This window comes from Daucus carota, chromosome 6 (assembly GCF_001625215.2).
Source record: "Daucus carota subsp. sativus chromosome 6, DH1 v3.0, whole genome shotgun sequence".
In the NCBI taxonomy this organism is placed as follows: Eukaryota; Viridiplantae; Streptophyta; class Magnoliopsida; order Apiales; family Apiaceae; genus Daucus; species Daucus carota.
Window position 1 is genome coordinate 40,553,113 of NC_030386.2, and position 27,309 is coordinate 40,580,421.

The 27,309-nt window shown below is 34.0% G+C and overlaps 3 protein-coding genes and 1 long non-coding RNA gene across 5 annotated transcripts; 2 read left to right on the top strand and 2 right to left on the bottom strand.

The window, feature by feature from the left end:
- Positions 1-302: 302 nt before the first annotated feature.
- On the bottom strand, positions 303-8,499 carry LOC108228092 (ethanolamine-phosphate cytidylyltransferase). Its single transcript, XM_064079245.1, has 10 exons — positions 8,293-8,499; positions 7,424-7,872; positions 6,456-6,691; positions 6,013-6,191; positions 5,045-5,116; positions 4,363-4,430; positions 3,687-3,807; positions 2,373-2,438; positions 2,147-2,269; positions 303-790 (listed from the first exon to the last, which is right to left on the bottom strand). The coding sequence occupies exons 2-10, from the start codon at positions 7,774-7,776 to the stop codon at positions 719-721; spliced, it is 1,290 nt and encodes a 429-aa protein (XP_063935315.1). The 5' UTR covers positions 7,777-7,872; positions 8,293-8,499; the 3' UTR covers positions 303-718.
- A 2,131-nt stretch (positions 8,500-10,630) lies between these two features.
- On the top strand, positions 10,631-18,717 carry LOC108228065 (18S rRNA (guanine-N(7))-methyltransferase RID2). The gene is made up of 10 exons (XM_017403540.2): positions 10,631-10,789; positions 13,585-13,706; positions 13,830-13,905; positions 15,430-15,513; positions 15,627-15,682; positions 16,752-16,808; positions 17,068-17,117; positions 17,260-17,412; positions 18,107-18,242; positions 18,370-18,717. The coding sequence occupies exons 2-10, from the start codon at positions 13,611-13,613 to the stop codon at positions 18,532-18,534; spliced, it is 873 nt and encodes a 290-aa protein (XP_017259029.1). The 5' UTR covers positions 10,631-10,789; positions 13,585-13,610; the 3' UTR covers positions 18,535-18,717.
- On the bottom strand, positions 17,827-18,625 carry LOC135147113 (uncharacterized). The gene is made up of 2 exons (XR_010284604.1): positions 18,488-18,625; positions 17,827-18,363 (listed from the first exon to the last, which is right to left on the bottom strand). It is a non-coding gene; the product is annotated as an uncharacterized LOC135147113 (long non-coding RNA).
- Positions 18,718-19,634: 917 nt separating the features above from the next.
- On the top strand, positions 19,635-27,042 carry LOC108192902 (mitochondrial outer membrane import complex protein METAXIN). 2 transcript variants are annotated; one of them, XM_017359434.2, is made up of 7 exons: positions 19,635-19,823; positions 19,896-20,065; positions 20,261-20,598; positions 20,835-20,911; positions 21,048-21,108; positions 23,432-23,624; positions 26,608-27,042. In XM_017359434.2, the coding sequence occupies exons 2-7, from the start codon at positions 19,909-19,911 to the stop codon at positions 26,790-26,792; spliced, it is 1,011 nt and encodes a 336-aa protein (XP_017214923.2). In that variant the 5' UTR covers positions 19,635-19,823; positions 19,896-19,908; the 3' UTR covers positions 26,793-27,042. The 2 variants fall into 2 exon arrangements, with proteins under 2 accessions (XP_017214923.2, XP_063935088.1); XM_064079018.1 differs by lacking the exon at positions 23,432-23,624 and having other exon boundaries at positions 19,678-19,823.
- The last annotated feature ends 267 nt before the right edge of the window (positions 27,043-27,309 follow it).

Genomic DNA, 27,309 nt, shown 5'->3' on the forward strand with positions numbered 1-27,309 from the left:
TAGTCCAGATAAATATCTGAAAATTCTAAAAAGTTGCATGATGCTGATGCAGAATAATGAGGACCTTTCAACCCAAATTATAACGTTGGGTTCTTTCTCATATTTTCGGATGCTAGACACTGCAGCTCCAGTTTTCACATAACTAAGATTTGGGCCAAATACATTTAAGCGAGCTATCTGGACTCGATTTAAGTAATGAAGTCACTTTTAAGCACATGATATACTAATAATTATATGAAACTGATGGGAGTACTGACTAATAATTATGAAACTTCTTCAACTGGTTGATAACCTGAACAAGATACTTATATCCGGTCACAATTTTATCTCAAATTTTTCAAGGCCGACTAAGTCGGCCATTCTCCGTTACACTTGAACAAAGCAGGAGCTAAAGCCCCCAGGTAAACATAGAGAGGAGCTCAAGCCCCTAGATAAACAAAAGAATTATTCAAGAATTAAATTACTTTACAAAATGAACCATGTGTGTGGTGTGCTGGTAGACTTTACCCATTGTGCCAATGGAATCATAGGAGAATTACAACAAAATTATCTAAAATGCTACCACTAACACACTGTATAGGACATCCTTCTACATCACCTATTTTCTTGCATCTTCTTATCCAGAATTTGACATGGTTGTTTGTGAGTTTCAACTAAAGGTAGGGAATAGCAAATCTGAAAAAGCTAGTTCAGGAGGGGAACTTCTTGGTGGTTTTTCTCAATCCCCAGTGATATATGTCTTCTGTGCATAATATTTTTTCTCGCTTGCTTCCTTCTTGGCATTGCGTTTCTGCACATAGGGTGCATCAGCGCTTGCAGTATGACGGAATATAAAAGAAGAATAACACAAGGGCAGACTACAATATAATCAATATGCTCCGGTAACATTAAGAAATTTAACAAATACATCACATCATCCATCAAAACAAAGTCTATATCAAGCAGCTCCTGTCTACTTCAAATCCAGTGATTATATGAACAAATATCCTAAATGTGTAAACTTCAGAGTACAACAGACTACCAAATCAGTGAGTGTAGCTTTTCAAACTAATTAAATAAAAAACATGCATTACAATTTGTGGACCAGTGGACCACTAATGCCTAATTTGCAGGATAAGGAGTAACATATTAGAGCACTCACATCTGAGTCCCCATCTCTATATTTATAGGGTAATTAATCACTTTGAGTTCAAATGCTTGCTCCATCCGAGTCCCCATTTTGGGGTTTGATTTTAGGGACAAGTTTTGAGTCCCCATGTTTGCAGATTACTGTACAATCCCTTTCCCCATCATCAAATCACCTCTCTCCTCTTTTAAATATATTAAATTGTAGTGGGTGAGTTTTGATAATTAAAATTTAAGTGAAAGAGAGAGAAAGAAGTAATATAAAAAGGAATATAGGGATATCCCGATTAATTTTTATGGGTTTGTCTAGACTCTAGTGTGTGCCCATGGCACATGCTAAGCATTAAAATCTATGAATTTGGATGGTTTTGATTGGTGTGGTTGTTGTAAATGCAAGGGGATCCATCATTATTAAAGGGCGTAAGCCAATCACAACCATCTAAATCATAGATTTTAGTGCTTAGCATGTGCCCATGGGCACACTATAGAAAAACCGAATTTTTATTATATGGAAAGGGAATCACTAGTAAATTTATTACTTAGACCTATTATGCAGAAACAGTTTTATGCTACTATCAAAACCATATTTCGCCTTCATATTCTTTTTTTGCAGATGCTCGAGGTACAGTCGCTGTTGGTTTGGTTAAGTATAGTTGTGGTTGGTTTGGTTAACTTTTCCAACAGAAGTTTAATAAAGTGCACCAATATATGGATGGCAATTATAGTTTCAACAAAGTGAAATATTTCACGAATGCCTATGATATACAGCAAGGCGACTTTACCAACTGCCAAGAAAATCAAATTATGACTGCAGTTATAAATGTTGCAAGACCTTTCCTCCTATGCTCCTGCTATTCTTTTTAGTACTAACCACTCTCTAAAATCAAAACTCAGATTTCTTTTTCGCATGTGAGAAAGCAAGGGTTACAGCTAGTTCATGCAAGAAAGTAAGAAACCCACTTAACTGGCTAGATACCTTGTAGCAAACATGCAATAAAGAAAACAATGAATAAATATATACCTGGTAAATTTCATGATTAACTACGATTCGTTGAGCTACTGAAGTGGTAGTAATATCTTTCGGGCTCTCAATCATCCGGAAAATTCCCATGCTTTTGGGAACCGCATAGGGATCTACTGCACCCTGCATCAATGCATTGATTTAAATTCAGAGAAGAGCTTCTAGATGTACTTCTACCAGTAGCAAGGAATGTCAAATGATACAAACTGATAGTGCAGTAACTTACATTCAGGGTAGAGTTTTTCTCAGAAACTGTTCCATGTACAACCATAGATATGTTGAATGTTGTTATCTGCTTGTTATGAATTTTGTAAACATTATTAGAAATATAAAAAAGAAAAGAAAAGAAAAGTCAACATAATAGATCTAGACATCCCCATTTGGCTAGACTTTTAAAATATTATTAAAATTACTTATGACCTAAAGTTACTGAAAGTCAAAGTGAAAATTTTAATTGTAAGTTATTATTTGCTAGGATTATTCTATTAATTTTATTGTTATGTGCAATTTATGAGTTAATAAAAATAAAATCGGTAAGTTATTACATTTGAATGATGATACTCTATATTATCCAAGAAAGCACGAAACTAAAATAAGTTCAATAAAAATACTTCATTAGCAATGACACATACAATTTTTTGACTTAGTCAAAAATCACTTCAAGTTTTTGGCTTTAAGCCTCGACAATATGCTAATATGTATAAGACACTCCTGTCTCCTTCCGTACAAATCAAGGTTAACAACATTTTTGAAAGAAAAGTTGTTTGTTCAAAATTATCAGCATCAAGGCCATGTTTAAAAGCTAGAGGTTTGGGAGAAAAATAGAGGTCTGGGCTATATTAGACGTATGACTATGGGAATCCGCTAACATTAGTGTTTGGTAGTTAGAGGATTGAAATAGTGGTTTGGACTCAAAAAGCTAATTTTCAAAAAGCTACTTAGAGGAGCTTTTTGAATGAGAGGATTGGCATGTGTCTAGTTAAAGTACCAAAAGCTAATCAAACAGCTATTTACCAAACAGTTTCACACAAAACAACTAATTCAATCCGCCAGTCAAAACAGCTACTTCAATCATCCAGTCAAAAATCTAATTCATTCCGTTAACACTAACTGCTAACAGCTAATTGTCAAACAGGGCCTAAACTTCTTTTGGGTTCTTAAGAGAAGGTTAATCTCGATATTTAATTTTATAGCGAAGTGAATAAGTATTCAGACCCGCACAATGGTATGCTGTATCAATAACACCATCTATTATGCTACCTGGTCCTAACATAAAATAGTTTGTTTAGTCAGTAGTTTCAGTACCAACGTAATGACTATGAGGATTTTTCTCTGAATAAAAAAAACATGCATTTATGCTGAAGTTTATCAAGTAATTTGAGGAAGATATGCAGTGTGTTTCGCTTCTGTTTGATTAGAATAGGATGAGAAAGATTGTAAGATGTCCGTGCCATTGGTTGATACTACTTCCTTTACATTTGTTAATTGTTTAACCCAAAACAAAATGTAAACATTTTCGGGTGAAAAGAATTAAACAAACCATGTCCTTCGTAACTTCCCAAGGTGCACCAATAATGACTTCATCCACATGACGACAGGCTAGTACACTAAGACTGCGTTCATGTAGATGCATAAGGGGAAAATGACTTCCCCTGTGCTCGCTGCATCAAAAACAACAACCTAGTTATTGTCATTAATTAGAAACTATAAATAAATTTCAAAATACTTATTTAATTTCATATGTATCATTAGTATTTCATTGAATTTATACACAAAAAGATATGACATAGTCAGCGGTAGCTCTATAAACATTATACAGGACAAGTAATCAGCAATGAGGCAAAGATTAATATATACCCTTGTTCAGTGATGTTAAAGATATATTGCTTGGCAACATATCACCTCAGTCGTTACTGTAATTGTAATAATTGCACAAAATATACTCCCACTGTTTTTTAATATATGACGTTTGACTTTTTGGCACACGCTTTTAAGTGCTTTGACCGGGTAGTTAAAAGTATTATTTTTAAAATTTTCTTTTTCTGAATAAAAAAATGTAATCAAAATTTTAATTCACAAAAAAAATCAATTGAAAATAACGATTTTTACTATCCGGTCAACCCACCTAAAGATACGTGTCCAAGTCAAAAGTGACATAAAAAAAAAAGAGGGAGTAGTATAGAAAACAGAATGTTACATGCAATTGCTGCTTATACCTGATAGTCTGATCCGCATAGATTCCGACGAGTAGAAAATCCCCAAGTTTCCGAGCATTCTTAAGAATCTGCACAATCGCGGATCGTTAAACGTTTAACAAAAAAGAAGCAATTTAGTATTCTATTTAAATCAAGAGTACTGTTACTATATATTAAAGGCAAATATTACAATAAGATGATACTAATAGTGCTGATTTCCTGTGAAATCTCTGTGCCACCTGATCTTTGTCTCTAGGCAGCAAAACCTAATTTAGAAGACTTGAATTCATGGCTGACTGAGTGTTTGCTAATGTCCACATATATAAAGAAGAGCGCTACACTGATAAAATTATCAAAAGTATTACCAAGTCAGGTCGCCATTTACCAGCCAAACATTCCATGGTTACCAAAAAAGATTTAAGTATATCAACCACTTTAGGGTTGAATATTCTTTTCCTGAGATTTGGCCATATGTGAGGATTTATTGTAGAATATTGAACATTTATACATGCCTATATGTTTATTCAGATATCCTTTATCTATATTTTAAAGTTCATCCAGCACATTAAAAGACTTGATTATATATTAAAATATTAAATGCAGCCCGAATCAATATAACAATATTTTTTTGGGTCAAACACGGATATGATTCATCATAGCTACAAACAAAATATCAAATGAAATTTGAGACCAAAAGACAAACCTCGACATGTCCAGCATGAAAAAGATCAAATGCACCATCAATGTAAACCACGCGAGCATTCGGTCCAGGTCCCTGATACAGTAACAAATAATAAGCTGGAATGACGAACGCGTCAGAGAACAGCAAAAGAATGACACAAACAGTTGGTGACTAAGAGCATCTCCAATAGTGCTCTTAAATCATTCCTTAAAAATAATACTCTCTCCCTCCCAAAAAGATTGAGCTTGTTTGACTTTCACGGAGATTAAGAAAAAGGTAGTAAAAAGGAGTAAATTTAGTTGAAAAGTGGGCAAAGTGGTGGGACCTATCAAAAATTAATAATAGATTTGAGATGGTGGAGGAAAGTAGTGGGTGTAAATTGTAATAGTGTTTATTTAATAAAAAAGATAGTATAAAATAGAGAAGTAGTGGGTGTAATAGTGAAAAGTAGTGTTAAAAATAGTAAGTATACCAGGTTCATTCTTTTTGAGACGTCCCAAAAAGGAATAAGGGTCGTTTAAAATGGGACGGAGGGAGTATAATATATGGCTCCTAACAAGTTAATACATTGAATATCGTGACAACTCCAACCCTACTCTTTATAATTGATCTTTATCCATATTTTGTTATTATTTGATAGAAGTTAGAGAGAAAATGAGAGAGAAGTAAATAGAAATAGAAGTAAGTGAGTATTATATTCAATGATATTAAGTTAAGAGCACCTAGATGCTTTTTAAAAGAGAGGAGAGAGAGTAAGCTCTTATATTTTTAAAGAGCCACTAAGAGCTCATTGGAGCTCTAATGTTTCACATCCTTTTTAAATTTAGAGTTGAGAGATTATTTGAGGAGCCCATTGAAGATGCTCCAGATGGCCCAAAAAAACACTGAAGATGTCAAATCTAGACTAGAATGTAACCATCAATTTAGCAGAGAACAGAACAATTTCCAACCAGTCAAGGCCATAAGATAAAGAAACAAAAGTGACATACCTTGCCATTTGAAAATTGAACAATTCTTCTAGATGTCGGCAGAAAATGAGACATTTGCTGACTGTTAGCAACTTTCTTATCGTTCTCGAGTTTGTTCATATTATCAGTTTCAGTGTGCTGAGATGATATATTGTCATCTTGAGAACTTTTTGAATCCTTATGAGAAGCAAGTATCCTTCCTACAAATAGTTTGCAATATATCGTGAAAAGAAAATTATTCATTAATAAAACATTAAACTCCAATAAAGTTCAAGCTGACAAGCATTGGGTTGTAGGTAACTAATACAAACTGATTTTACCCTGGCGCCAAAAAATTCAAGGGGCAAAGAAAATTTCAACAAAATTAGGCTCCAGGGCGAAAGCTTGAAGTTCCAAGATTTGCAGATTAGCACGTAAGAATTCTTAGACGCAATCTTTGGTACAGAATAAGATAATTGTAGTACCTACAATGTCTGTGCTTGAGACACCTTCAGTGCGTTTGATTTGCTTGTAACGGCCAGCACTTTTTGCAAGTGCATAAGCATCGGTTCCATCAGGAAGTAGGCAAGGATCATCACCATGTATAATATAGTCAATTTTATGATCATTGAAGAGACGTTTCATGAACTCTTCGGTAATCTCGTATGGAGCATCTGCTATAACTTCGTCTACCCACTTTAATCCACTTACAAGAGTGAGCCTGGAAATGAATCTTCATTAGATTAGAGATAAAAGAAGCATCAGCTTGAACTCTTAGTGCTCGTTTGGTTGCATCTCCAATACCCAGGAATTTCAACTTCCTAGGAAGTAACTATAGATGAAGTTGTTTGGTTGACAAAAGTAAGGAAAGAGCAACTTACATGGAAGTATAAATACCCATGATTTGTAGGAAGTTATTAACCCACCCCACCCTTGGTCATTGGAAATTCCCATGATTTTAAATTCCACTGTAACAACCAAACAATTTTTTTCACTTCCTATATATTTTAATTACCAGGAAATTACTACTTCCCATAGGAAGTTAATTCCCGGATGCAACCAAACAAGCACTTATATTTATATTACTGACAATGTCTTTTAATTAACATATTAATAAATAAGGGAACTGTTGACAAGTTCGATATCTGACTTTGGAATATAATAAAATGATCCATTAAGTTGAAGTAAGCAGTTTCACTACTACCTCACTTCCAATACCAACAAAAATTATATTGTCCAGGCTGGAAAATCTGATAATTTGACATATCAAAGTATTATATAGTTCAAATGGCTTATTCATCTTACAGAAAAACAAAACTATAGAAGGTCAGATTAACAGAATTATCTAATTGAACAGGGTTTTTTTTAATAACAAAACTGGGCATCATAGGGAACTCTTATGCTTAGGTCGCGTTTAAGGACATTTTACAGTAGAAACTTGAGAATTTGTTACCTTTCTTCCATAGATAGAACAGGGGGGCCTTTGTTTGCTACGATTTGCTCGTCGCTAACAACACCAACCACCAATTCATCGCCCAATGCTTTTGCTTGTCTCAATGCATTTGCGTGGCCATAATGCATGAGATCAAAACAGCCATCCATGTAAACGCGAACACGTCTTTTCTGATATTTCTTCTTCTGAAAAAGTCGTAAATCAGGGAACACGTATGGCAATTGTGGAACACTGATCCCAGCAAGATAGCTTGTGGACAAGCCAAGTAAAGCGGCAGTGAGCATTAAACCACCAAATAGGTGAGGGTGATAGTATACCCCATCCCAAATCGAATTGACGCCGTCGAAATCCATATGTCCACCCTCTCTTGTTCTTCTTCAGAGTCCCCGACTAAGAAAATTGAGGGGGGGGGGGGGGGGGGGGGGGGGGGTTCAGAAGAGACACAAACCCTGCAAGATAATTACAAGAAAGGTGCAGCACCAATTGGCAGATTAGGGATCTACTCAAAATGACAGCTCATGCAAATAATGACTTAATGTGCAAATTATTAAAAAAAAATATTAACAATGACAGGGAGGAGGTGAGAGAAAGCCAAATCGAGGCACCATCTTACAAAATTCAGAAAAAGAAATAAAAATCTTTAAACAATTCAGAAATAAAAATCAAATCTTGATAAAATTCAGAGATGTATGAGCAAGCAAGCTAATAGAGAAAAAAAAGAGATAAAGAATTTGACAAGCAGCAGGGCAAATCTGAATTGAGTTGGATTTAATTAAAGAAAAAAGAGGGGGATGTGATTAATAAAATATAAGAAGAGAAGATTATAGATAGTATGAAGAAGAAGAAAAACAAGAAATAGGAAGAGTAACCTTTTGTGTTGGTGTTGGTGTCTCCTCTTTCTCTCTGGGTCTCGTCTCTCTCGTTTGCTCTGTGTAAATGATTTCAGACAATTTGAAGCTTGTTGGGTTGTTTATGCATACACATTATACACACGTATTAATTAGTTGTATGTGATATGTACAGGTGTGTCTTCTTCTGCCTCTCAATGCACCACAAAGGAGGACTCCCTCTCGCCCAATCAAACATCTGCCTCTCTTCTTTTTATACAAAAATCCATTCCGTTCCGTTCTTTTATAATTTTTTTCGTGTCGCGTATTATAAAATACATATAAAAAATGTGACTTTAAATATAATTTTTCAATTTCTTTCAATAAATATTTAAATATTTTATTTAAAAAAAAATATTTTAATTAAATAGTAACGTTTTATTCAGGAAAAAATAAAAATAAGATATTATTGTATGCAAGATTTAAAATGTGTTACGAGCACAATTTATTAAGACAAAGAAAGTCTTATTCATGTCCACGATACATGATATTTCCACAATTAAAAAAGAAAGAATAATATAAATTATAGAAAAAGATTAAATTATATTACAAAACTAGTTGAGAAACCGCGCGTTGCGGCGGCCTATAAAAATTATATTAATGATTCAATATTAAAATTTGTAAGATGCAATAATTTTGTGGCTGTTTATAAAAAGTATATTAATGATTCAAAATTAATATTTGTAGGGTAAAATAAATTTTATATTATAAAAAGCTTGATGTAATACCAATACTAATATATAAAATTGCAAAATTGGACTATAATTCATGGTGAAAAAATGAAAATAAATTTCTATACGTAATTAACAATTTAAAGAATGACGGATCTTAATTTTATTTGTGTTTTTTTTATAAAAGTAATCATGTTCTTACATTGTCACATTCCTCCAATTTTTTTGGATTGATTGTGCACAAAAACATCTAACTTAAATCCGTGAGATAGCGGTCCATAACTATCCTTACTTGTAACCACCTTTATTTTTTTAATACTAACAGAGCAAATTTTGATATTTTTCATCTAAAAATTTCAGAAAATTAGAAAAATAGAAAGGAGGGATGTAAGAAGCGTCACCTACACGCCCCTCGCTTCTCCTTCATATAAGTATTTTCCTTGTATAGCGGTCTATAATGCATGAATAATATTTTCATATATACAAAGTAAATCATATAAAAATTAACAACAACAAACATGTTCAATGAACAAAACAAATATTAAAAAATAACCAACACACATACATCACTAATAGTTAATTTATTGATATTATTCATTTATATCATGTTAAGACTATATTCTTCTCCCTTATTTGGATTTGTCGACTCTCACGTAGCGGTCTATAACTACCTTTGCTTGCAACAACCTTTATTTTTTTAATACCGTATAAACAGCATTCAATTATCGTTGCAGAAGAATGACACCACCAAATTAGAAATCGAGCCAGAGAACTACCAGAGATAGGTAGGGTTGTGGTATTGAGAGATTGGAGGTTGTGTTTAGATGATCTAAAATCCTACAACATATAGAGGTATTTACAGGTGCAGAGAGACTTGTGTGCAACTATTTCCCATAATTAAATAATCTGAAACAAAATCAGATTAAAATTTTCAAGCTACTATATTCCATAGATAATCTGAAATAAAATCAGATTCTGAAACTTGCTTCTAATATATCTGAAACTAAAAAAGGTAGAATTCCATAAATAATCTGAAACAAAATCATATTTTAAAACTTACTTCTAATACATCCGAAACTAAAAAAGGTAGTTCCAATTTTTGATATTTTTCATCCAAAAATTACAGAAAATTAGAAAATAGAACGGAGCGATGTGAGAGGCGCCACCAGCTACTATATTCCATAAATAATCTGAAACCAAATCAGATTCTGAAACTTGCTTCTGATATATCCGAAACTAAAAAAGGTAGTATTCCATAAATAAAATCAGATTCTAAAACTTGTTTCCAATATATTTGAAACTAAAAAAAGTAGTTCTAATTTTTGATATTTTTCATACAAAAATTCCAGAAAATTAGAAAAATAGAACGGAGCGATGTGAGAGGCGCCACCTACACGCCCCTCGCTTCTACTTTATATAAGTATATTGATGTGTAGTAATACTCAATTGCAGAAGTGATAATATCAGTAAGTGTAAATAAGCAGAAGACACAGGTCTGAAAGTCTGAATAAGAAGATATGGTGGGAGATTGTATAAGTTTGGGCTTTTTGAGCCGTTGATGAAATTCATTGGCCCCAAATGTATCGACTTGAGCCCGTTTGGTAACAAAGAATGAGGGCTTATTTAGGTGTTTGGAAACCCAACGTTGAAGTGGGCTTACAGTTAACAACAGCCCAGAAGCCGATTAAACCCTATCTATCTCTTGGCGGAGCTGCTCTATAATCCGAAAGCTTCATCGTCATTCAAATTCATATTTCCGTCTCCGATTATCCCACAAGCTGCAGTTGTCTTTCTTTATTAATTATAAGGTACCTTCTCCATCATTCAAATTATATATATATATATAAATATCTTGTTTTGTGTCTTCTACTTTGCATATGTATCCAAGAATCAAATTTTATGGACTACAATGAGAAAGAATAGAAAGGGACAACTCTAGTGGGAATATTTCTTGGTATATGATTTTTTATGCTGTTTAGGAGTGGACTGACCCCAATGATCCTTTTAGTGTTTCAGTCTTCACAGACTTCACACTGATCCTAAGTTTGGATTAGGTACTTCTGAATGCGTCTGCTGGATCATCCTTGCATTGCCGTATACAACTGCTCTTAGTTTGTTAATCTTATTCAATTTAATTTACCATTTTCATCACTATAGAGCACCCATTTAACTTCCATGACTTGCGTATTACTCCTGTCAAGAGCTCTGTATCTGCACAAATTGGCTTGCCATTAACTTGGTTGTAACAACACATAACACTTGCTACATTTGCTTCAGTTACCCAACTCTTGAATGGGGGCTCATATGTATCTTGCTTATAGATTCTTGTATTGTTCTGCAGCGGAACAATAGTGTTCTCACGCTAAAAACTCTTCTCAATACAGCTCTAGAAACTGTTAGATTTAGATATATGTTTTATCACTGTATGTTTGACTGCTCAAGCAACAGGCTATTGGTTATGCACTTACTTGTCTAGTTGGGCCGATCTTTACTCAACTCGATTGGCCATTATTTCTCCATTGTTGTTTTACTGTATACGGACTTTCTGAAGGTTAATCTTTATTATCACTTTGCAATAATTTCAAGACTTAATTGCAGTAAGATGGCCTCAGTTATAATTTTTTTGCACAAAAATACCTAAGCTTTAATAATAGGCACCCGAGTGACTCATGTTTAAATTTTGTAACACCCGATTGCATTCCGTGAGTTATCACTGATGGACGTTAGATATTTCAATTTTTTTAATTAATCAGAGGGTGAAATGGGTAATTCACATGACATAAACCCTTCTTGAAGTTAGAGGTGGCAATCCTGAAGCAACAACTCCAGGCAGGAGTTCAGATTAACTAAGAGAGTGGCAGATTCAACAGAATATAGTGTGTAGCTTCTGCGAAGGTCCTCGAGATTCTATTGAGCATTTATTCTTTGAAATATGGGTTTTGTAGAAATATTCTGCAAGAATTTCAAGGTAGGGGGTATTGTGTTTTATATCGTGGAAACTGGATGGATTTTATCTCAAGAGCTGCTGCAGAGTGTCACTGTGTCAGGGAAAGAGTTTGCACTGTCTTATAAATAAACTAGTCTTGGCTGCTGTGATTTTTCATCTCTGGCAATAAAGGAACAGAAGGTTGTTTCAGAGTAAAGGGAAGCAAGAATGGAAGTTTACGATGATATTTGTAAAAAGCTTATGGGGCTGCAGGTGGTGAACTCGTCTAGGGTAAGGGAGGAGCTGGACAGATGGGGTGTCTGTAGAGGACTTCCGTCGTCGATCCAAAATTTGTAACAATGAAGGATCGATTTGGTATTGGTTTTTTTGGTCGAGGAAGGGGGCTGTTAATGCTTATTTAATCCGGGGCTGTCCTGTTGGTTCGACTGAGTTGAGCTGGAGTATCATGTTTAAAGGGTGATGCTTTTTTTAAGAAATTCCTGCTGGTATGTTATTGATTGGTGGCCAGAATCTGGTACTGTTTATGCTATTCAGCGTTTCTGGTACTTGCATAGGCATGTTCTCTTTTTCTGGTTTGGTTGCATGCATGTGATTTTGTTTGGCTGGCAATCTGTGGGCTGGGGAATGGTGTTAAATTGGTGGTTTTTTATGGGAAAATCAGTTCACTGGGTGCAAGTCTATTGCTGCAGGAGATTTTATTTTGTATTTGGTGGAATTTTGCTTGAATTTAGCTGGGGTGGTCTGTTTGTTGAGATGATGGGGGGCTTCAGGGATGGTGCTGGTCTGTATTTGCTTTTTGCCTATTTGCTGCAGTATGGAGCTTAAGCTTTGCATGTTTATGGCTTGGCCTTGCTTTTTCTGGACTTGGCAGATGTGGAAGGAATGTTGGTGCTCTGTTGTTTTTCTTTGGCTTGTGTTTGTCTTTTTTCTCCGTTGTAGTTTTGCGTCATGTCTGAAAGTACTTCAACTAAAAGAGAAATCACATGAATTCAGTTGGCTATGATGACAAATTTATAGGATGATTTTTTGGCATAGCTTTGAGATCTTAAGAAACATAGAACAAACAGTATATGATCTGATTTAATTGTTCCTCGGTAAGTTAGCAGACCCAGACAAACAATCAGTATGCACTTCCAATGGTCATAACCCAGAAGAGGTGTCTTGTGGTTGGTGTTGGACATTAGAAAAGACATATTGAAATGAAAAAAAATTGAAGAAACAAGTCCTGCCAAAGCTTGAATCAGCGTGTTGGTGTATTGAACAATAAGCTGGAGAAGATAGAAGGCGAGAAAGCAGAACTAGAGAATGCCTTGATTGTGAGTACACAATCTGTTGAAGCTGCAAACACTCAGCTTTTGGTTGGGGATTAGCCGTTAAACTCAGCTGTAATACACAGAAACTTCTCTCTGGGGGACAAATTAGCCGTTTCATATAACTAACAGAATGCAATCGGCTGCTAAAAAATATAAACATGACTCACGCGGGTGCCTATTATTAAAGCTTAAATATTTTTGTGCAAAAAAATTATAACTGACGCCATCTTACTGCAATTAAGTCTAATATCAATACTTAAGTTTCACGACTTCCATACATATCTTGCTCCTTGCTTTTAGTTTTTCTTTTGCCTGCTGATTAAATTTTAATTTGTAAATTCAGGAATATAATCCACAAGACAAGGAACGATGTCGAGGCCAGAACTTCAAGCACCACCAGAGATATTCTATGATGATACTGAAGCTCGCAAATACACATCCTCCTCTCGTATTATGGAGATTCAGGTTATTGTTGTCTAGATTAATAAATGTCATATTGACTTGTATATATTTTTACCACTCACAATTTTTGTATTTTCGTTATTGATCATCATCCTCACTGTGCCTGTAATATATTGAAATAAATAGGCCCAACTTTCAGAGAGGGCAATTGAACTTCTTGCACTGCCTGATGATGATGTTCCGAGATTACTCCTTGATATTGGTAAGTGGTAACTCAGCCTCCCCACTAAGGTCTCTTCCCACCTTCCTTTCTTTGTATGTGGGGATCATTTCATTACATTCATATATCCATACTTGATTGAGATCCCAGAATTTGTATGATCAATAACGGGGAAGCATAGTATTGATAGTCGCAATCATTGTTATCAAGTCGACGACTAGTCGACAAGTCGTTTTATAGGAAAAGTCCAACAACAACTTATTTAGTCTGGCGACTTATTTTCAACATATCAGTGTCTCCCTAATCTTTGTATCATTTCAACTTCACATTATTATTTCCTTCACGTCACTACTTTTTGGCTTCAGGCAATGTAATATATGTATCACTTTCAACATATAAGTATATCCCTAATCTTTGTATCATTTCAACTTCACATTATTATTTCTTTCCTATCACTACTTTCTGGCTTCAATTTATATGTGAACCAACAATCTGCTACGTCGTATACATCTCCCTGTTGCTTATTATCTGTTACTTTTGATTCAAACTATAAACTGATGTGTGCTCAACTATATTTTATATTAAATCTAGTAAAAATATGTATAAGAATGACTTGTCGACTTTTTACGACTAGTCGGGCGACTTGTCGACTAGTCGATTCCAAGGTATTTGGGCGCCGAGGCTCGACTTGGCGCTGTGATAAGCTTGGTCGCGATATGGACAATATGGTGTCCAACTAGAATGGTGTAGTGTCGATGCTGATATAATGTTTAATCATATAAGATGATATGGAGAAGATATTGCACATATCATCTTATATGTCTTGTATGGTCTATGGTCTAGCACTAGAGAGCCAAGGGTTAAAGGTTTCATAGCAGAGTCTGTCTTTGTTTTCACTGGACCTTAAGAGCAAGAACAGGAGGCTTGTCTGAAATGTCTCGTCATTTGATATACTTCTCCTGGTCTTTCCCAGCACGAGACTTGGCTCCCTAACTACAAAAGTACAAGTGCAATCTATTTTGTGCAAATTTATATCCTATTGGCTGTCAAAATCAGTGGAAGCATTAAAAGTACTTCACTGTATTTCAAGATCAATGGTTCAAAGCATGAAATCACGTGGCATTACGGAAGTTGCCCGTGTCTGCATCTGTTTTTAATTTTGATGTTCTTAGTAAGGACTCATATCTTACATTAGCAGGATGTCTTTAGTTATGTTACTTCATTTTAAAGTAAGCTTTCAAGAACCGGGACATGTATTCGGATTTCTTGAAATATAAAATAATCAATTAAAAGCTCCTCATGTTGTATGAAATTGAATAGTTGAGTACTGAATATTTTACTCTTTTTAATATCGGCGAATTCAGTACAATTATGTACAGTACACAACTAAACATTCCAGAAAAACCGAATGTAGTTCTTATGGAAGTGCTAGCATCTAGCTTCTTATTAAAGCAGTTATAATAGTCGTGAAATGTAATGGGTGTTTGCTGGTTAACTTGCGCTCTTTTCACTATTGTATTTGCTTAAAGTTGCAAAGCTAAATGCTGCTATATTGGTCCTTTGTAGGCTGTGGATCAGGGCTTAGCGGGGAAACATTGTCAGAGTACGGACACCAGTGGATCGGGTTAGATATATCAGAATCGATGCTTAGTATGTAAAGCTTTTACGTTGTTATCAATTCAAGTTGTTACTGTTTGTTTTAAGCTTGCATCTTTCTTTTTGGTCGCATGGTTCTGTTCGATAACAATATCCTCTAATATCAGATATAGCGAGGGAGCGTGAAGTCGAGGGGGATCTTATATTAGGTGACATGGGTCAGGTAAAGTAGTTTTCCACACAATTTATTGTAGAAATCTGTTTAAGGTGGCTATGTACAGGGCAGAAAATCCCTCTTGAGGTGAAGCTTGACCCTTGAGTTTAACTCCCTGTTATGCATTGCTGAATTTGAAACAGATATTAGAATACACAACAAGGATTATCCTTTTTTGATATCTTTCCTCTGATTATATTGTGAAAAGTCTAGGGGTTTGATTTATGTTGTGTTTGGTTGAAGCGAATGGAAAGGGGAAGGAGTGGAATAAATAATTGTGATCATTTAAGGAAAGAGTGTGCAAGGAAAATGAGTAGGAAGGAGAGTGGCATTCGGCATTCCTTCTGAAATTGTTGGGTCGAAGCTCTAGTTTAAATAATTTTGGAACGGAGTGGAACTTGATAATATTTACCATGAAATAGTAAAAGTTTTATCCGAGTCCCTCCCAGGTTTATCCACCCCAACGAAAAGCAAAATATAAAATCAGGGTTATGAATTGGGTTCTAGATGACATTCTTCGCTAGACTCCAAACAAATACTAGAATATGCAGCAGATTGAATTGTCCTGTTAGAGCATCTCCAACCATAGAAAACCCTTGGCTAAAAAGTGAGTTGGCATGCCAAAAATAAAAAATATAGCCAACCTCTTGAAAAAAATACTCTCCAACCATACTCATCCCTTGTCTTTAATTTTAGCCAACCACATTGGAGATGCTTTTTAGGATGTCTTTTATGATATACGCATAAGGTTTAGAATTGAGGTCTTATATTGGGGTGTTTAGTTAATCATTCTTTTGCAACTCATGACCAGTAGTACTGCATTAGCAACTTAAGTAAGGGGGGCTAAAAATAACGTGGCACAGGGTGACATATAACATGTCAAGTACTCTTTGGCACATAGGGCTGTTAATGGAGCCAAGCGATTGGCTGAACAATATAAAATGTTAGTTTAATTTGATTTGTCAGTCATATTTACTCGAGCTTATTCTATAGTTCTGATTTTTTATATAGTTCTTATCATTTTATAAAGTAATTATTATTGCATAGTTCTGATTATTTATTTCGTTATATATTCTAGGGTTTAGGACTTCGACCTGGAGTTATTGATGGTGCCATCAGCATATCGGCTGTTCAGGTCTGATTCTATGTTCACCGTGACTGTTGACTTTAATTGTAACTACATTACTCTTTTATGTTCATGACTATCCACTTCCATGCGTGTACGGAATCTTAAATTGTAAACCACCTTCTTCAAATTAAATTGGATGTCTTTTCGTACCTAGTTTTTGGTTTTGATGGCTCTGGTAATTAGCCATGTGTTTTAAATATCAGTTTTCTTGGCATTGAACGTCAAGATGCCCAATTTTTTTATGGCTGATGATGTGACTATGCAGTGGCTTTGCAATGCGGACAAATCCTCTCATGAACCCCGATTAAGACTAAAGTATGCTTTCTCTCTCCTGAATCTAGCGGTGCTTCCTAATCAGATAAAATTAATATGCTTAGTGTTATTCTTGGTTGAGCCTTCAGCCTTCAGGATTTCATTTATTCAAACTTTACATGTTTGCAACAATATCATATTTCAGGGCTTTCTTTGGGTGTTTATATCGATGTTTAGCTAGGGGAGCAAGGGCTGTACTGCAAGTATATCCTGAGAATATTGCTCAGCGTGAATTGATACTTAGTTTTGCTATGCGGGCTGGGTTTGCTGGTGGCGTGGTTGTCGACTACCCTCACAGGTATACATTATAATTGCATTTAATTGCATTTGCTATATCTTTTGTATTCTTTACTTTTTTATGATTTATAGTAAATTTCCTAAAAGCCCTGTGTTTTGCTAAAATCATAGAGAATCGGCTCTTTAAAAATATTGTAATAATACCTCATGTATAGTTAGTGAAATGTACTTTAATACTTTTCTGAGTAATGTATAAAAAAGCTACATGTACGGAAGAGACGGGCATTGGGTTGTAGATTGTAATTGAGCCAGTCAATATAGTCAGGGAATACCCGGGCTTGAGCTTAGAAATTTGTTCAGGAAAATAAATTCTTAGCTTGTTCTCTTATGAGAATTTCTCACAACCCTCTTACAAAGCTTCCCATATATGTTGTTGATGAACAATGTTCAAGAACATTAGTTAGAAAAAAAATAATTGAAATTTAACGAGCATCTTATTTATTTTGTTTGAAAATGGAAAATAATGAATGACTGTTCAGGAGCTCGCTCATGTTTCAGTTAACAATCATAGTGGCTTACCACATGGAAAAGGTTACAATATAAGTGAAATTGCAATATATCTGAATTGAAACAAGGAAGCTCTTGGCTAAATGGTCTTATAAAAGCAGACACGCAAGTAACCATATCCTGAAATTACAGGTAGAAGCATTATTCTTGTTGATAGTAAAGGTCTGATACTTATTTTGATGGAACAGTTCAAAGAGCAGAAAGGAATACCTTGTGCTCACTTGTGGCCCCCCCTCTCTCAGTAGTGCTACACCAAAAGCAAAAGGTGAAGACGGAGAGAGCTGTTCTGAAGATGACAGCAGTGCAGATGAAGAAAATCCAACTGTAAGTCCACATACTGTAATCTGGAGAGATTTTAAATACCAGAGCCCTCTTTTGGAAGTCAACAAAAACCTGTTGTAACCCAGTATTACTAGCCTCTCACCTTTGGTAGCCAACTTTTTCCCTGTAGGTTTGCATTTCCGACAGGCATAGACCAAGGAAGAAGCAAAAGGTCAACAAGAAGGGAAAAGGAAGAAATTGGGTGCTAAAGAAAAAGGAGCAGATGAGGAAAAAAGGAAATGTAGTACCTCCTGATACAAAGTACACTGCACGGAAAAGGAAAGCTCGTTTTTGAAACCCCCCTCCCCCAATGGGTCTTATCTCTATTTATCACATTTGCTTGTACCAGCACATCTGAGAATTGATCGAGGAATTTTGGTTGCATCCTCTATCTTGCCTTTTATTTAAACAAATGTCAGTTGGTGACCCTATATTGATTTCAAGGGAATTAAATCTTTATTGATATTGTTCAGGTCAACTAGATTATCTGTATGATGAAATATGAATGCATGTTAGGAGATAAGAAAGTGCTCCCAAGTACTCTACTTCCTAGTAATATTATAGTTGAAATGTTCGAAAAATCATACGTATTTAAATGCGTGGTCCAATTTTTGTGCTTTTAAATATATTACAATTTAATATTTAAAATTTAGGTCTCAAGAGTCGAGAGGAAAGTGCTAAACAGGTTCGCGGAATTTTTTTATTATAATTACCGAAGATAAATGAGTTGGCTATTATAAAATATAAATATAAAGTTAAAGAGAGATGATGTGGACTGTTACAAATAAATATAAATGGATTAAAAAAAATATGTATATGGGTTAGTTACGTTAGAAGCCCGATGTTTTAATAAAATATACATATACTGGGTTATATGTATTAAATATATTGAATATAAAACAAAAAATAGGAAAAGCATAAGTGTTTTTTATTATGTTATAATTTTGTATAAAAATTTAATTTAATTTAATTATATTTAAAAAGATTATTTTAATTTAGTCAGATAAAATCAAGTACCAAATAGATTTTCAACATATCATTACTTGATGATTTGTAATAAATTAAATTAATAAAATTAAAATACAATTATGAAGAATTAAGTCAAATTAATTAAATACTACTTCTTCCGTTTTTTTCTATTTTTTCCGTTTTGATATTTCGGAACTATTCATAGCATGAGATAAATTATTAATTTACGTCAAATTTATAAAACTAATATAATCGTATTCAATAAGTAGTTTAATACAATGAAAATTTTATATTTGATATTAAAATGAAATTAACAATATTAATGATCAAGAATGTGTGTATTTGGAAACGTGTTAAAGGCAAATATGGAAAGTAATATAACGTGTTAAAGGCAAATATGGAAAGTAACATGGGACGGAGGAGTACAGAGGATAAAAGAATGGTTAGGAGAGAAATTTTAAAAAGAAAGAAAAGAAAGAGGGGGAGAGTAGAGAATTATTGAACAAGAAAGTTGGGTCCTAAAACCCCCCTGAAAAAAGAACCCTAGGGGTTAGCTGCAACTGCAAGGGGAAAATTCAACAAACTTCCGAGCATACAAATTCCACATCAGAGCAGGTAACTGTCTTTGCGTTGTAATTCATTATTTGCCTAATTCGAGTTATAATATCTTCAATTTGATTTCTGCAGGCACGGCAACGGCATGGATGAACAAGAAGGGAAGATGTTGACATTGGTGGCCAGAAAAGCTTGCTTTGGCCTTCCTACTGCTTGCCCTTCTTGTTTGCCTGTTTACGTCTTTCTCAAATTTACGGGCATTCCCTTTCTTTTTAACTATAATCTTGCATATCCCGATTCTGGTACTCTCTCTCTCTCTCTCTCTCTCTCTCTCTCTCTCCCCCCCCCCCCCCTCCCTCCCTCCCTCCCTCCCTCCCTCCTCTGTATATTCTACAGATTTATTTATATTATGTTATCTATACTCAATTTAAGAACTATCTGTACTATCTCTACTAGTTTTTACCCAGTAAATTTTGTATGTTTTTTAATTTTGCCAGTCCAGATTCCTTATGTTGAGACTGGCGAATGCTACGTTGCATATAATAATGAGAATGGCGGGGTTATTGACACTCTTAAGCAAGATGGTATTGCTGATTTGGATTCTGGACTGGATGCTATCCCTGAGTGGATTTCCATGAAGGCTATGATTACTTCCTGGCTTGCTGATGCGGTCATGTATGAACTTTGGATGGGTTCTGATGGAACTTCTGCACGCAAGATTTACTATTCAGATCTCCCTTGGCCTATATCTAAATTCTTGTACTATAAACAAGTAACTATTGCAAAACAACTACTTGGCATTACAAAAGAAAATGCTGATCAAAGAGAGAAAGAGGTATTCTCACCATCTATATTTTTGTCACACCAATTTAACTTGTATTTATGTAGTTGCTATTTTAACTGGGAAGCGAAATATTTTTATGTGGAGCAAACTTGAAATCCTGTTTATTGGGCCACACTGCAGTATATGATCTTATCTTTTGTCTGTTTTTTGCCTTCTAAACCCTTGGTTCCATAGATGCACATGTTTTACAATAATCTCTAAATAAACCACTATATTCTCCTATACAGATTTACAGGAAAGCAACCAAGGCTTACGAGGCTTTGTCTGCCAGGCTAGGTGAAGATTTATACTTCTTTGAAAGCAGGTAATATCTTAATACATAATGTTACCACTATAACAGGTTGCAGATCATCTACTTCTTATATGGATCAAGTCTTGGTCATGGATAAGTGAGTAATTTGAAGTTGTTTTAATACTACCCTTCATTTTGTCTGAAGCAGGCCTACAAGTCTAGATGCTTTACTTCTTGGGCATGTACTCTTTACCCTCCATGCTTTACCGGTGAGTTGTTCTTTGGATTATAATCTTTAAAAGATTATAGAAGCTAATTTAAGGGAATTCATCAGTTTGTTGCTAAGCCTGTCAGTACATTGCAAATTAATTAATAATTTTTTTGGTTACTAGTGGAAATGATTATAGTTATAAGACATGAATTAGTTTTCTTATACTTTGAATGATGGTGCTAATGAGCCAATCTGGTGGAGAAAGCCAAAAAGACCTAATTTTCACAAAGGTAATTTTACTTTATGTGTTAAGTAGTAGCTACAGCAGATGAAACAGTTTTGTACTTTTGTGTGATATGTTGGATGATGGTTAGATATTTTGGTTTATTATGCCACAGGGGTAGAAAGTGTTTATCTATTTGAAACAATGACCATGCGTAGGTGTATATTAACCTAAAAGGAAGAGAAAGAAAAAGGAGAAAAATCCATTCCGCAGCCTTGTTGCAGTTTTTAGTTCAATCACCACAGATGGCAATAGGTCGAATATGGATTTATTTTGACCAAATCTAAATCCGATATATAAAACTTGAAATTAAAACCAGAACCAGATTCGATGGAATTCGGTTTACCTGAAACTTGAAAATGAAGAGGTAAAATCAAAAACCTGAAAAATGAATTAAAAAAATCATTTTGTATAAATGTTGTATAAACAATAAACTCTATGTAATATGAAAAACATGTAATATGTTATGCATGATATATACTGCATATCATATATGAAATATATTACTAGCTTATAAACACATGTGAAGCACATGTAATCTGTAATATTTCATAATTTCTTGTTTATTTAATATAATTTTAATAATTTAATATGATTTTAAATAATTATAATGTAATGATTAACAGTAATTATAATCTTCAATTAAATTAAAATAAAGTATAAAAATGTATCTTTTTTGTAAGTTAGAACTAATGAAATAAATATATAATTTTAATATTTTATTGGCAGGATTCAAATCTTAGACCTTGAACTTTAGTAGCATCAAATATAAATATTAATTTCTATTTGATTAAGTGGCTATAATCAATTTAGACTAAGATATTTGACAGTTATAACTTATAACTCAGCCATACCAAAGTACAAACCAATCGATCAAACTTTTGTATGTCTAACCGTAATTATATAGTATGATAAACTTATACATATGTAGTATAATATAAAAATATTTAATATAATATATAATATATGTTATACACCCACATTATGTTGTCAGCAGAGAAGATGTAACGCCGCTAGCTTTTTTTTTTAAAGGAGTGCAATAGATTGCTTAAAATTAATTGTTCGATCATATTGTGTTAATTTTCTTAATTAAGGCATTTTACTGCTAAAAAAAACTTGTCCACCAAAATGCAATTAAGTCTATATATATATATATATTATATTTATATATATATATTATATTTAGAATATTGTGTTTGGATCAGATGCAGATGAGATTTTGGATTTCAGTTCGGGTTTCGGTTCATGCACACTTCGAATCCAAATCGAAGCTATTTTGGTTTAAAAAAAATAAATTCAAATCCTAAATTTTGGGTTCGGTAAAATCCAATTAGATCGAAACAGATCGGGTATCCTTCAGATTGGATTATTTTGCCATTTCTAGTTATTACTGTGCTTTTTCCTCATCATTGTCTAATTGATAAGATAGTGCTGCCCTTACTGAAAGTAGTAATAAACTACTAAAATATCCGGCAATATTAGTTTTTGACCATGTCATTTTCAGGAAGCTCAAAACAATATACAGTAAAAGTTGAAACACTTATACGATATATGACGTCAATATCCTTGTGATAGAGTGAAGGTTATTGAATATCAATTATTCTTAGGTATTGTTTGGCATTGTTGTTGCGGACAACAAGAACATTTTTTGCTGAAAAGCAGGTTAATAACTGCTTGGTAAATCTGAAAACAGCTTTTTTTAAATGATAGTTTTTAGCTCAAAAGCCGCTTTCAGGAAAAGCAGGTCCTCCCATGCTTTTACAAAAAGCTGTTTTTCACCTTTTGCTGGAAGCAACTATAGATTTTACTGTCAAAGCTCATAAGAAACGTTTTTTTTATATATTATAATCCAAAATATGCAAATACCAAAAAATTTACCAAACAACTATTTGATTTCTGCAACACTTCTTTTTTTTTTTTACCGGCATTTTTTCTGACAGAACAACAATTTTAACAGCACTCACAAACAGACCCTTGATCAATTTTGACTTTTGTTGTGTATGTAATGTTAATGTTTCTTTTAGACATTAAGCTTCACTGATGTCCAGAAGCAATTTAAGATTGTTTATCTTCACGATGGTCCTTCATGGTTAATTAGGAAACGTCTGATCTGAGGAGCAAGCTGTTGAGCCATACAAATCTAGTAAAGTCTGCTGATTGCTTCATGTCAAATTATGTTAATACTAGTAACTCAACATCTGGCTTACAATCCGGGGATCCATTGTCTTCTGGATCAGAATTTCAATCATATCAATCAACATCTAAATTTGGAGGAGGTTCATCAAACTGGCGTAAGTCACTCTTTTTTTAAGTACTTCAACTAGTTTGTAATAATTTTGAATATGGAACGCCCTATTCCTATTAGTTTTCTTGATGGTCGCCATGATTATGATCTCTACGGCGCGTATCATTAAGGTTTAGGGTCTCAATTTTTAGAACAAGTCCATGATAATATCTGTTGCTTAGTATGACTATCTAAAATTTTGAGTTGAATTTGTGGCATAATCTGTTATGAAGGTTAGTCCGTATTCTTTCAAGTAGGATGAGCAACGCAGCTATGCTGGCTCTTTTAAAAGTATCTAACGAGGGGTCAAGGATCCAACTATATGTTTATAGTGTTTTTTGGGAGAGTAGCTACATGTCCTGTACTTAATGTTGAGCATGCAGTGATCATATTGAAAGAGGCTGAAATATAAGCCAAGCCTGACACGGAACAAGAAATAATTGAATTAACTCGTATATATTATACATTATTATTTAGATTTAAAACTACCTATAACTGATTAGGTAATATTGTTATATTAAGTATATTTTATATGAATATTCTAGATTATAGTATACAAGTTAAACAAGGATTTGTTTCCTCTTACTCTTTTTGTCCCGACCATTTCTTTACACTCTCCTTTCTCCCAATTGTTGACATTTCAAACTTATTAAAATTAGTAAAATTTTACAATATAATATTAACTACATTCACTACATTTAGCCAAAAAACAAACAAACTACATTCACCACTTTCCTCCACTATGCTCACTTTATACATTAAATATCTATAGGTCCCACCACATTAACCACTTTTCTTTCTCTTTCCTACTACTTTATACATTTTTCTTGATCTCTGTGCCCAACCCATTTGTAAACAAATGAGAGGGATGGGGGGAGTATTAATTATGGTAGTAGATAATATAAGGATTTATTTTTATAATATTAATTGGCTTTCAAATAGTGATTAATCTATATAAACTCTTGTAACCGTTCATTATTAGGTAGAGTCGAATATGAATTGATATATGTCTAAAAAATCTGTGGATTTACTCGTGACTCCACTCGTTCTCTGTGGAGATAGTTATGTTATTTATCCCCTCCTTTTACCATGCTTGTCCTCATCAAAGCCTCTAGCCTTGACAATAAAATCTCTCTGAAATAGTATGGACGGGACTGCTATACAGGTAAAAAAGGAAAAGAAATTAAAAACTTATGTACAAAAAGGTGTTCTGAGAAGAATCAAGCTTATGTATCTGCCTTGTCTATTTAAGCATGAAATAATGGCATATGTATATGTATATGTATATGTACATATACATATATATATATATATTCACACTCCATGTCATGAGAAATATTTACCATCTGAAAAGAGGAAAAACCAGAGTCTTTTTATAAAGAAATACGTTGAGAAAGGGCAGATGTACACAACCTTTCAGCAAGATAGTGTTTTTTAACTCTCCTAAATGGAATCTATGCCGAACATATATACCATGGTTCCTTACTTAACAGAGCACGAATATCCAAATTGGATATTTTTAGATAATTTTTCAGGCCTATATATAATACATGTATGTGTGTGCGCTCGCCCGCGCATGTGTGAGCAAACATTTGTACATATAAATTAGCACAGGCAGGTTTTAGTCAGTTTAGGTGGGAATTTCTGTTTTGCTTAGCTGGCAGTACTAGTGGTAGTAGTGCTCCAGGTTGATTAATGAATGGATTTGTTCAACATGGGTCTTCTTTTTACAATAAAACCTCTCTAAAATAGTGTGGATGGGACTACTATACAAGCAAATAGGAAATATATTAATGGATTATACATGCACAGGTTTCATGAGCTTCTGTATCTGCATTGTCTATGTACTTATGAAATTAATGGCATAATTATATAGAACTCCCTTGACAAGTGTATTTCATTTGGTTTATGTGCCTTCCAATTTTTGTATAGTCATAAGTTTAGATAATTGAAAAGCATTATATTGGTGAGGTTAACTCGGTGAGTATACAGAAGTTTAGGAGTAATCTCTTGTCATTTGTGGAAGCATTCTCTTACGAAAGTTTGAGTATCTGTACTCAAATTGGCACACTTACCAGCATAGATGTATCAAAAAAAACCTAAATCAAGTAGATTTATCATGTTGCTAAGTTTTGTTTTGGTTTTTTTAATTTGAAGGTCTCTTGTTTGCTTAGCCCACAATCTGGTGAATCTGCTATTGTCCCACCAAATTATTGGTTGGGGAATCAGCTGAAACCTTTTTGGGTGTTGGCCTCTTTTTTTTTTTTTATAGCACAATTTAGGTTAAAATGCCCAAAATAGCACAGATCATATAATTGCCCCCCTCTACTACATAACTTGCGTTAGTATTTTAGTACATAAAATCTTTTTTTAAATTTATTGTAGTTCTTTTCAAATGCAAAATGCCCAAATAGCACAGCTCATATAATTGCCCCCCTCTACTACATAACTTGCGTTAGTATTTTGGTATACAGAAAGCTTTTCTCAAATTCATTGTAGTTCTATTCAACTGCAAAATAAGCACACTTGTTTGCATTGAAACACAAAAGCATTTCTGTTATGCGTTGTACACCTGTTTTCATTCTCTTACACATACAATAAGTAAAGTAAAATAATGATGGTGAATTGTACCAACAGTGATAAGTGATAACCTTGCCTAAATAAAACAATTGTATAAAAAGAGATAATAACGTATTTTATATGCACTTCCTGGTGCTAAGAAGGACCATTTTTTGTGAAGTGCTGTTGGGTCTTTTATCTTCAAATTATTCCGAAAGGCCTTTTCGTGGACACATTCATTTCGGAGTCTCCTTGCAGTAGCGTTCTTGATAAGTGGTTATATGTAGTGTGCAATAATTATGTGTATATATAATATATATTAAGACTTCACTGTGCACTTTGCAGCTGTCTATCATACATTTTCTTGTACTTTCCTTTTTTTCTCCTTGTCTGGCAATTGATTCCTTACAGACTTACTATTGTTCATTCAGGTTCAAATCCTAGGAGCAAACCAAAGAGGGAAAAGACAGAGGAAGAGAAAACTTTTAGAAGAAGGGCGAAATATTTCTTGGTTACCCAGCTTGCTGCTGTTCTTATTTTCCTCTCTCTTATTGGTGGTTCAGAAAACGTTGATATGGAGCTTGACAATGATGATGATGGTTCAATCTATGGATAAACATTATTAGAAAAAACTTTTTTTTTATACGGCCAGCTACTTTAATGGGAACCTATTAGTACTTGATGAGTCATTCAGAATTTTCCAAGACTTGATACTTGTCTTGATTAAAAACATTGTTATGGAACCAGACATGTCTTTGAACATTTTAGATATGAAGTCATTTTGTAATTCTTCATTGTTATCTCAATTTTGGTCTTAATTTGTAAAATTACACTTTATAAATAACATGGATTCGTTATCATGTGTTTCTTTTTGTTGCCAAATCTTGGTTTATTTGCTGTTAATGGGCTATGGGATTAAAGAGCATAGTTACGTCATTATATCTAGATTCTACCTGAAAATAATTGGCTACTTGTGCCTTAATTGAGAAATGCAGCAAACCGTTATATTTAAACCGGCTAGTAGAAGTGTAGAACCAGAACTTGAGGCAATAAAGAATAAGTCTTTATCCAACTTAAAATGCTGTACTCGCTTTTCATAATTGCATCAAATAGATTCTTGTAATTAAAGAAGC